Raw genomic sequence first — 12165 nt, forward strand, 5'->3', positions numbered from 1 at the left:
TGACGCATGCAGTCCCTCTCATTGAAAGGGTTTCTGAATGGCACCAATAAAATTGCTGCCTTATAAACTGGAAAATCCCTGGTGATAGTGTTCTGGTTTTGATGAAACGTTAAATCTAGGGTGCCATTTTCTGAGCATGCCGCCTAAATCTCCCTCTTGTAGGGCTGGTATTCTATCCTCTGCCTGACCACAGTTTCATAGAAGGATCCCAACAGACGATTTTTGGCTGTAAAATTTCCTGGCCACAGGTTTATTCTTTTGCTGTCTTAGAGGTATTTTGCCACTGAATATTATCTAGAGAACAGAAACAAACTGGTGGGCTGGGTGTGCTACTAAGCTGGTGATGGTGTCTAATGTGAGTTTTAACTGATCCCCTCAAATTATCAACATGATGTCTTTTAGAAGGAAAATGAACCTCCTCTTGTCCAGACTAGTATATGGCATTTCTAAGAAGTTGCGGTATTTGATTTGTAGCTCATCAGAACAAGTTGATAGGAAGTTAGAGTGTTGATTAAAGATTTATGGTTATATTTCTGAGCTAGTGTGTGTATCGAGGAGAGCAGTGAAGAGCTAATCTTGACCTGAACATTACGGACATCATATCTGATGCTGTGCGTATTGGCACACATTACAAGTTGTTTGATGCTTGCCACTTTAACGTGCTTTCTGTTTCTGCCAAATTACTTCCAATTGCTTAACGGTCAGTGTTTTGTGTAGGTTTTTTTTTTTTTTTCAACTGCTTGCTAGTTTGGTTGGGTTTTTTTCATCCTCTTGGCAAGCAAAACCTTGACCTTATTGGAAGTTTGACAGCTTACCAGTTTGCTTGCTTACTAACGTGAAACTAAAGAAGGGGGAGGCATGTTCTGATGACCAGGGACTCGGAGTACTTAGTGTGTGCCTCTCTGCTTCTAGGAATTTGCAAGGCAACTCGAAGCTTTAAAAATACCTTCTTTTTTGTTTTCCTCTCTTTTCACAGGTCCCCAACTTCTAAAACACAATGTCGCAAAGAGATGCAGATAAATACCTTTATGTGGACAAAAATATCATTAATAACCCCCTGACTCAGGCTGACTGGGCAGCTAAGAAGCTGGTATGGGTTCCCTCGGAGAGAAATGGGTTTGAGGCAGCTAGCCTGAAGGAAGAAGTAGGAGATGAAGCCATCGTGGAACTGGCAGAGAATGGGAAGAAAGTGAAAGTAAATAAGGATGACATCCAGAAGATGAACCCCCCCAAATTCTCTAAAGTGGAAGATATGGCAGAGCTGACATGCCTGAATGAGGCTTCTGTGCTTCATAACTTGAAAGAGAGGTACTACTCGGGACTGATCTATGTAAGTAATCTTGTGTATTGGGGTATGAGTTCTCTGTTACGTGGTATGTGAACTTGCTGTAATCATTTTGCTCCTAAAATGTGTATGTTAACCTTTCATTGCCCCTCTACGGAACTCTCATGCGACTTAGTTTCTTCCCTCTACTTAAAATTGTTTCACTCAACTATGCCAATCCTCCTGTAGTTAATGTTGAAGCTTTCAAGGAATGCTGTGGTAAATCTGTCTTGAACATTTAACATTTGCAGGATGTTTTGAATGCCATTTAACTTTCTTTTAGCAAGAAGTGAGAGCACTTGGAAAGTGGTAGACAGGGAGTCTCATCTGAACTGAACCCAGTAATAACAAAAGCACAGTCCTAATATACCTAACATCTGAATTGCATTTTCCCACTTCTGGAGCTTCAGTGGAAAAGAGTGCCAAGCCTTTTTTGTGTTACAAAAATTCTCGATCACAGAACATCTTACTAGAGAAGGCACATGGATGCCTGCATGTGCTTAGAGATAGGAAATATTTTGTTTCCTTTCCACCTCAAAATAGACAAGAGCAGAGATTCCTGCTTCTTATTGCTGTGGAAATGATAAAGATACCATTTATGGGACCAGTGGTCATACACAGTAAAACATGCAGCAACTACTTCACTGAATACCAGAGCAATAAATAGGGAAGGATGAGGAAGGAGAATTTGGAACCTTGACCTCGTTCTTCAGACCTTCCGATTTTTCTCTTTATGTGGCCTCTATTTACCCAGGAGATAGGTCATGATAGTCTCTGCTTTTATGAATACTGTTCAGGCATAGACTGGTTGATTAAACTCAGCAATAAAGCAAAATTTGGGTGAAATTCTGAGGGATGCAGAAATGCCAGATGTTTAGTACTTTTAGCCACTATGAAATCATCTTCACAGTAGATTAGAAGTTCTGTTAAAATAAAATGCATTAAAGAATAATTTTAATATATAAACATTTATATTAATTCAGTTTTTCAAGAAATCCTGTCTACATTTTCCCTCCATCCCTTTTTCTGCTGCCAAAACTCCAAAGCCAGCTCACTTGTCATATGGAGAAGACAACATAATTGAAAACTCTTGGCAGTATCTGACTGTATGTTTTGTTTTGTTTTCTTTTGTGATTTTTTTTTTTTTTGAATACTTACTACGTTGTCATACCTGTAGGGATGTAGTCTTTTATGTAGCCAGCTTATGTGTCAAGCTATAGGGCATCTCTACTGCCTTAACAGGGACTGATGGTATGTAAGACAGCAGATAGCAGGAATTCACCCCAGCTATCCATCTTGGGTAGAAACCTTTGTGAACTGTTCCTAATGAAAGGATTGTGAACACGAGCTAGAAGCTCAGACTAGTGCTGTGACCACAGCTCTTCTGAAATGGTGCGAAGGCATATAGGCAACTGTTGCAGAAATTATCAAAGAATACCTCAAGGATGCAAAGCTGATAGAAATTTAGCTTGGCTCCCACCATCTGATCTCAAAATTTTGAGAGCTTGTATGGTTGGAGGTTGATGCAGTTAATTAGTCTGCGTACTCAATAATTCCTTTGACTATTGGTCGAAGTCTGTTCTCAAAAGGAAGCATCCTGATAGTGAGATGGAGTAGGATGTACAGGTTGATGTGTAACATTTTTAGAACAGGAAACATTGCTAGGTTATGTAATAAGTTGTTCCAATGGCATCTCAAAGTCTGTTGCACACTATGCAATGTCCTGTTTCACATATCTTGCAAGATATCCTCTGAAATTTCAGAGATAGTCTGTGACTGTAATAAATTGAGTTCTTCTAGTTGGATTGTAAGAAGTATTAAAAAAGCCCAACACCCTTCAGCCAAATAAACCTAGCATAGTAATTCTCTGTTACAGAATCTTGCCAAAACTGTATTTCTGTGCACTTGTGAAATGGACTGATCTCACCTGTCAGCAGTTCTCAGCAAGTCAGGAGATTAATGTGAAGGCTTAAATACTTTCATTGGAATGGCTGTTAGTTGATCGTTAATCTCTTGCAGAAAAGAGAATATGCACAATATATCTCTAGTATAATGTCTCTGGATAGATCATAAGCATAGTTTAGTTCTGCTCTTGTCTGTTCTCTCTTCTTTGCCACCAGAGCTGTGTGTTTTTGTGGCTTTTTCTCACTTCAGCTTTATTTTTCTGTCTACCCCTCCTAAAAAATGAACAGAGGAATGTTATGGCTGGTGCAGACAAATTTTGAGCAGGGAGTGTCAAACATTTTGAGCAGGAAGTGTCAAACATTTCAAGCACTAAGAGCTTGAGTCTGACACCAGTTCTCTGTTTCCATGTTCTGATGGGTTCTGCAATGAGGTGGCTTGCTAATTTAACTCTTTGTGTTGGGAATGCTTTGTGAAAAGATCATCTTTAGCTTCTGTGATGCTTACCTGAACTGTCTTGTTTGTATTCAGTGTAAAACTCAAAACTCAGCCTTACAGGTTCCAGTTATTTCACTGAAGCTAACAGTTACTGGAAAATAAGACTTTCTGATGCTGTAAGCTTTATGCCATGCTGCAGAGAGCCCTTTCAGCTCTTTAGAGCTAGTTTAGCAGTTAGAAAATTAAATCTAGTTCCAGTTTGGCCTGTGAATCATTTGAAATAGTTAGCTGAAGGTAATGCCAGAATTCTATCTTGAGATAGCAGTGCCTGAAACAAAGTATAGGTTTCCAAGCCAGCTATGCCTAGAATAAATTAGCCTTTCAACTGGAACCTTGGGTTCAATTCAGGGGGTTATGCATTTAAGCCTTTATTTGTACTTTAATAAGATGAAGATGACTCTTGCTTTCTCTGTGGTCGGGCTGGCAGCTTTTGCTCAGTGTAATTCTACTTGCTTCCTATACAAACCTCTGTCAGTATTCTTGACCAGCAGTTGTGACGTGGTGGTCCCGCTCAGTTGCCTATCCCAGCCTTGATTAGTTGCCTCTCTTTATTAGACAAAAATAACCACTTCACACATCTGTCTTAAGATCATTATATTGCAAGGAGACTTGCCTTAGGTATTTCTCCTGGCAGCCAGAATGCTGGAAGAAGTTGATGGCTTCTTCCTGCATACCTGCTTCATGGCTTCATCACTCTAATTAAAATTAATGTCTTGTGTTTTCCGAACTGCTGCTCTCATTTGTAAGACTGCTTCAATCCAGCTTCAGACCTTTGCACTATTCTTACTCAAAAAGCAACAATTCCAATTTGTCAGAAAACATGGCCATAAAAAGTCACACACAGATGAGAAAACTTGACATTCCTTGTGGAATATTACTACAGTATTTGCTACCATTGTTTTTTTTGCTCTCACTTCTAATCCCCCTGAGCAGCAAACAGACACTTAGCTTTGTTATCATCTTCATAGAAGAGGTAGGTTCAATCTGTGCATGAGTTAGTTTTGTTGGGGAGGGGGACAGGGACTATATAGGGTGTCTTTTGATTACTATGTGCATGTTACTGCTGCCATAGGATTTGAGGTAAGAGGGTTGCTGATGCAGACAGCTGGGACTGGGAGCCTAGAGGTTATTTGTTTATATGTGTTCCAGAACTCTTAGCAAATTACAGCTTTTCTTCTAACAGTTCATTTGACTCCAATGTCAATTATTTCCATGTTAGTATAAGGAAGAGGTGTATTGCATGGATTGTGAACATGCTGCTCTTGAGCATTTCTACCTCTTGGACCTACTCTGTCTTCTACTTATGTACTAAGAGGTCAAGAAAATATGACCCAGCCTTTCAGATCCTATTCCATGCTGTACAAGTACTGTCTGACATGATGGAGTACTAAGGCTGAGGCAAAAGGAACTAGCCTTGAGAAGTTGGTTTCTGCAAAATCCTTTCAAGCACTACCTCAAACCTAATCTGATGAGAATGTCTCACTGAAGCGAAGCTTCCTAGAACTTTTGAAGTTCTATGCTGGAAGGATTTTAGCCAGGTTACATAGTTTCTCTCTTTGGGAATAAATTTAGTATTTTCTGTCAGCTATTAAAATATTCCTCAAATATTGAAAAAAAAAAAAAGTAGGTCTTGAAACACATCCTGATAGTTTGTACTGGGATATGGAAAAGGATCCTTAAATACCTATAAAAATTTTTCTTTATGGAGGCATAGGGCAAAAGTTGCATCCAAAGCTGCTGCATATAAGAGTGGGCTAGATACTTAATGTTAAGCCAGCATGTAGGATATTTGGATATAAGGCTGTAAACTATGTATTTGATGCTATTTTCACCCTTCTGATCACTGTAATGTAATCCTTACCTTTATCTAGCTAAAGAGGCTAAATCTGATTAAGTACTCTCTGTGCTTGTTGTGGAGAACTCTTTACCAATCTGAAGCACTCTTCATTGAGCAAACTACAGAAGAGATGGTAGCAATAAAAATCAAAAATGCCAAATGTACTCTCTTCTGGTAGCACTGCAAGTTGCTGTAGAAAGCTACTCCATTCCAGATGTTACAAACAGCTGCCCCTAAAATTGACAGCGAACTAGGGTAGCTCTAAACCCCAGAGGCAAGACTTGGAATGCTATTTTTAGAATATGTAGGAAATATCCAAGAAGCCTCTGCTCCTTGTATTCCCTTTGCAAGTAAAATGTTTATTAGGTTTGGGGTTTTTTTAGGTTCAAATCTCAAAGATTTTTTTTTTGTTTTCTTTTAAGAAGCTTATTTTCACTAGAAGTATTTTGACAGTTGTCTTCTGTTAGAACTGTAGAATGTAAGCCAGTGGAAACTAATTGAAAAATTGAGCTTTGCTGTCAGAGATCAATAAATTAACCCTTAGAGATGAATTAGAAATGAACTTTGGCAAATGTAGCTCACTCTTTGAGCATGGAATACTTCAAAATTGTTTTCTATATTGATTAGTTCAGAACTATACTACATTAATGAACTTAACAGTTTTGAAGCTAGTTCTGGTCATACTCATAACATTATAAATCATGAAAATATTCAAGCTGGAAGGTTGTTTAGAAGGGCATCTAATCTTCCTATTCAGAGTACGATCAGCACTGAATTCAGCCTAGTTCAGTGGTCTTGAAAACCTCTAAGGAGTACCACTTGTCTCATTTTTCTTTTAGTAACTATTTTGGCTTGAAGTTTTATTACATTGTAGTTGATCAATTACTGGATAAATCCATAGCAAACATGAGGCAGAACATAATAATAAAATACGTGCTTCCAGAGCTGACCATCTACCTTGTTCAAGTCAACCATCCATTTCATTATATACAAGAACTTGGAAGGGAAGAAAAGCCAATCCTAGTGAACTATTAATTAGCCAGGGTGGAGACCAGTTTGCTATCAGTGTGACTAATATGTCAGTTGATGCTCTGGGCATACTTGGAAAGGTTGAGTACAAGTCAAGTTGATATGACTTTAGCTGTTGCTCAGAGTCTAATATTACTTCCTGGGAAGCATCTCATGTGGCATTGCTGGAGGAAGCACTTTAAAAAGGACTAGTTTGGTTGTTTGTTTTTCCAAGTAATATGCTGTTAAAATGTGCAAGTATAACATATTTTTAATTCTTGTCTTTATTTGGTGGTGCATTCTCTTTCCAGACCTACTCAGGCCTGTTCTGTGTGGTAATCAATCCTTACAAGAACCTGCCCATATACTCAGAAGAAATAGTGGAGATGTACAAAGGCAAAAAGAGACATGAGATGCCCCCTCACATCTATGCCATCACAGACACAGCCTACAGGAGTATGATGCAAGGTGAGTGCTGACTGAGATAATGACTCTTGTTGAAATCACAAATCGAGGTTGCAGTCAAAATACCGTAGGAAAATAACAACTCACTGCTATCAAAAAGCATTGTTACCCCCTCTGTCCTTGCTTATGGACACTTGACACCTTGTGTTCAGGTTGTATAGCTTTCTCCTGCTCTAGTGGGTTGAAGAACCTGACAAAGAGTCTAGCAAGAGCTAGACTTGATGTTAAGAACAGACTGGTGTGAATGCATGGGGTTCAGAGAAGCATGCAAGGAGAGCTGAGGTAGTGAACTTTCCCACTGAGTGATGAGCGTATGGAATGATAGATGTAGGTGGGCGAGTATGTCTGTTGGCTTGTAACAGAAGTATTTAAAATCCAGTCATTCACTTTGAGTGAAAAAGCTTAGTGTAACCTGCATTTTGAAGTGGTAGTAGTAGTAAGTAGTCAGTGGTAGTCTTACTGATAGGAGTTGTTTGGTTAAGGTCTTATTAAGAACTTAAGAATAAACCTTACTATCAGGCAATATTAAATACATCTGTTGGCTTTTTGTAGAATAAGAGAGCAGATTGACCTATTTTTTTCCCTTTGTGTATACAAATAAGAAGCAGCCTCTATATATTCTTCTGCTTGTTTGTCACTTGAGGACTTAAATATGGAGCTCTGAATGTCCTGTGCATATCTCTCTTTCTGAGAAGTCTTTGACAGAGTCAGTGTTTGTGTTTGACATGCTTGGAGAGCATTCAGGTATGGAGGTATTTTGTGCTTTTCTTCCTGTTTGCAGCTGGATTATGTGAAGAGGCATACTTTGTATGCTTTGTAAGGTTTAAAGGATATAATGGACAGTTTGATTTGGCATGGCTTGTATGAACTTGATTATTCCTTTATTTTCTGATGACTAGCAGTGATTAAAGCGTTTGTCTCTCCTAGGTCTTGTTGTTAGCCTCACTTTTTTGAACAAAGCTAGATAAAATTGTGCTTTAAAATTCTAATTAGACTCAGTTTTGAAGAATTCTGCTTTATCTCTGCCCTCACTACTACTTGCACCTGCAAGCACAGGAAGTCTCTAACAATATGGTTGCCCAGGCTAGAAAGGGAGCAAGAAAAACTCTTTCCAGTTACCTGTGTCTAGTGGCTTTAAACAATTATGTGTGGAGAATGCTGGGAAAGGTTGCTAAGGTGTGGTGCCATGCAGAGCATTCAGGAGAGCTGACATGGTGGGTTGATTAAGCTGTGTTTGTTACAATCTTGGGTGGAGAAGGGTGAGCCACACAGACATGCTGCAGCAGCCTGATGGCAATTTGTTGAAGATGTGGCACCTCTTGAAGAAATACAGCTATACTACCGATGTTTCACTCTGAAAGGAGGGCTATACCCAGAGGAAAAAAAAACAACCTTTGAACCTGGATCTGAAGAGGACCTCACTTCCTTCAGATAAAGACTGGATCTGCCATGAAGGACTAACAGATGCGCTCCCTATGCAATATGTGGCAGCTTGGCTGTCCATAAATCTCTTGCTGTTTGCTTCCTTTACTACTTCCTTCTCTCCCTTGCCTGCTTCTTGTCAGCTCAAGCACCAACATATATTTTTTTCTTAAACAAGCTGTTGACTTAACCCTACCATAGTTACTGTTCTCTGAAAAGAACTATATTCTGTGTAGAATCAGAAACACTTTCTTTGGCATTGTTGTCAGGAGACTGAGCAAGCCCTTTTCGCTCTGTAGACAACAGTTAAACCATCTGGAACCGCACATGCATCCATCTTGTCCTTCATGCCTGCCAGATTTGTCCGTGTGTGGCAGTAGATATCCACACAGCTGCAATTCTGCAGTAAGGGACAGGTGACCTTCCCTGGTCTGATGGTGATTCAGTGCTATTTTCTTTCCTTTTGAGAAGAGAAGGTGTCTCCGTCAGACCACTGCCTGAGTGATGTCTAAAACTCAGAAATCCTAGACTTGAATTGCTTTGGTGTACAAGGCTAAAGAATGGCTGTTCTGCCTCTCTTTTCCTAGCACGGGGAAATTACTATGAGCTCTGCTGAAGTGTTTACCTTTCCCAGAACAATTCTAGCTATGCAATATTCTCAGCAGTGTTAACAGTCTAAAGGTTTACGCCAGCTATTCTTTGCCTGGCTTGAGATATCTTGTCACTGACTTTTTGGAACGCCTGTTGGATGTGATTGTTATTCACAATTAGTTTTTGAACTAGCCTGCTTTGTCCTATTTAACTAGGTTTGGAAAGATTTGTGTGTGTGTTGCTTCACAGATGTGTATGTGTGCTAGCAAGAATCTTAGAGATAGTTTTAGGGTTATTTGCTGCTTCATTGCAAATAATACCAGTATCATTCTGATGTCTGCTCCTGGGGGTGAAGGGGAGCAGATTGTTTGCAGCGTCTTTGGTCCTGGCTAGCCTGTCAGGCAATGGAAAGCAACATTCCTGTTCCACTTTCTCAGTTTTGCTTAGAGGTGGGGGAGGCTCGGTGCAGCAGCCAGTGGTATGGCAGGAATCCGTGCAGAGAATAGAAGATGAAAGGGTCTGGTGCTCTACGTGAGCCGGAGGCATTTAGGATTAGGCTGCCTCCCCTAGGTTACGTTCAGAGCCCTGAAGACCAGGAATCCTTCATGATCTGGAGAAGTACAGCAAGCTGTTGACTCTGATTTCTGTCATTGTTGGGTATAGATATCTCTTAAGCTGACAGAGTGGAAAAGCCTTGCATGTTAATTGATTTGGACTCTGAAAACCAAAAAAAAATAAAAATTCAGTCAGTCTGTGGTATGCTACTAAGCAGGCCATTCAAAAGGACATTCATCAGGAAAAGAATTGGAAAGGGAGAGGAAGATGAGAGCTTTATTCCAACCTCTGCTAATCCAGAAATAGTTTAACCCTTTTTCAGGCATTTATACTGATGCACTATGGGTGAGCTTGGTCCTCTTTTTGTGTCTGCCCTGGTTACTTCATTCACAACAGTGTCATGTGGCATTTATATATCCCAAGAAGTTAAATTGCATTTTATTAAATTTCGCCAGAAGCACTTCCTTGAAGCAATAATATGATAGAAAATGTGTTCAAAGTGATTTTTTTTCTTTTTTTCCTCCTTTCTCCACCCCAAGACATTAAAACTCAGAAATGAGAATAAAACATTACTTTGATGTGTGGCACTTGGGGAGACTTCCTGTGCTTTAAGAGCAGAACTCTGGAAAGAAGTGTTTTTGTTTTCGGAGAAAACAACCATTTGACTTAATGTTTCTGTTCCCTGGGTAGCATGGATGCCAAAAGCTTCAGGTTCCTTTGCTTTCAGAATAATTACTCTTCTGGTGATGATGATTGCAAGTAGAGTGGTGTCTTGTGCAAATAAATCCTTATTCTAATGTGGGAGATGTACCTTGAAGGAGTACATCTTTTACCTCAGTTCATAGTCTCCAGGGGATATCTCTGGTAAAAACTCTGTTTTAAAGCTGTTAAACAGCCCCCCTTTGTCTGTTTGGAATATAGGGAATATATATAGGGAATATATAGGAATATAGGGAATATATAGGGAATCTCCTACATTGAATACTTAGAGAAGCTAGACATTTGGTTTAGGTGCATGATGACTGTGAATGCCAGTGTCTGAAACGTTTGTAATAGTTGGATCAGTATGGTTATTTTGGTTTCTGAATCTCAACTTACTCAACTAAGAGATAGGTAGGAGAGAGAACAGAGAACACATTGCTAATGAATATACTCCATCTCCTTTCTCATCCAGTTTCTCTGCGTATTAGGCTCCTAACGCTTCACTGAACAAAACTCTTAAAATCATTGTGCAGTGATTAAACCCTCCTTGACCTTGATGGGTTAGTCTGTGAAGGAGCCTGTAAAGCCAGCACCTTGCTGGTGTTCTCTCGGGAGTTAGGTAGTCTCTGGGTTTGGTGTTTGAAAGAAAAAATTCTGAAACATAGTAACTTCCTTGTTTTTATTGGCCTCCTTACATTAAGGGAGCTAACCGTGTTAGCTATTCTAAGACAATTCACTTGTCATTGTAGTTCTTCACATGTACCTCAGGCCCAGTTGTCATTTTCCCAGGAGACAGTTCAAGATCTGCTTCTATAGGGTATGACCTTGAAGTATTTTATTTGTAATTCTTAGATGTTTACATATTTAAATTTCTGAGCTAGTAGAATGCTTCTGTTTAAATTTACTTGGTCTCAGTCTGCTATGCTGCACTGTATATTGCACTGTCCCAAATCTTTATCTTCTATAGAATATTCTTTGTGTACAGCTTCCCAGTTTGGGGATATTTGATTGACAGGGGTGTTTCAATTATGAGGAGGCACAGATGTCTCTTTCAAGTTGCACATAAAGGTCAAGTTCTGTTTCCACTAAACCCAAAAGAGTACAGCCTGTGGTTTCACTAGTTTAATTCCAAGATTTGTCCAAATTTCTGATGCAAAGGGCAATGTTAAGTTTGGAAGCTATTTGTGGAGGATGTTAGTTTTGATGGTGTTTGTACAGAAAGGGCAAGAGTAGATGTATGTAGTTTCTCATTTTCCTAAAAAATGTTTCACATGCTTTGGATTACTTGAGATTTCTAAATGGAGCTCTCAAAATCTGTGTCTTGGAATGTGGTTTTCAATAGAACAAGGAGCTAAAAAAGAGTCTGTTGCCCACTAGTTTTTTAGCAGTTACCACACCCTTTTCGTTTCATTCCTGTAAACCAGAGTAGGAGCTCTCTGGCATTCACAAATGTAATGGTTCAGCCCTTGCTGTCAGTCCCCCTGCATTTCACTGTTCAGTATTGTGAGCTGCCTGAGCTTTTGCAGGTTGTATACCAGTTTTTCTTTCCTGTCAGAACTTCATAAACATTTGTGTGACCTAAAATTACAGCCTAACTTGTTTTCCTGTTTTGCCATCTCCAGATTCAGTTAAGGAGTGCTAGAGAAAGGGCTATGGCTCTAATCCAAAAATTACGTGGGGAAATAAATATTTGCATTTGACCAGGTAGAATATATGGCGTTTTTTGAAATGGAACTTACTTTTCTTCTCATGACTGTCCTCAAACTTCAGATAATGCAAAGCTTGATCTTGGCACTGCGGTGTTCTGCCAACTCAAGTGATTTTTCTCCTTTTTTACATCTTGAAGCTCCATTGTTTTTGA

At 39.4% G+C, this 12165-nt stretch overlaps 1 protein-coding gene across 2 annotated transcripts in view; it reads left to right on the plus strand.

Moving 5' to 3' along the window:
- Positions 1 to 971: 971 nt before the first annotated feature.
- Positions 972 to 12165, plus strand: part of MYH9 (myosin, heavy chain 9, non-muscle) — a 56318-nt gene continuing 45124 nt past the window's right edge. For both annotated transcript variants that reach the window (XM_009874728.1, XM_009874729.1), the window contains exons 1-2: positions 972 to 1330; positions 6881 to 7037. In XM_009874728.1, the coding sequence (XP_009873030.1) occupies positions 998 to 1330; positions 6881 to 7037 (490 nt within the window). In that variant the 5' untranslated portion in view covers positions 972 to 997. The remainder of the gene's footprint in view (positions 1331 to 6880; positions 7038 to 12165) is intronic.

Source organism: Apaloderma vittatum, unplaced genomic scaffold, assembly GCF_000703405.1.
Source record: "Apaloderma vittatum isolate BGI_N311 unplaced genomic scaffold, ASM70340v1 scaffold10348, whole genome shotgun sequence".
Taxonomy (NCBI): Eukaryota; Metazoa; Chordata; class Aves; order Trogoniformes; family Trogonidae; genus Apaloderma; species Apaloderma vittatum.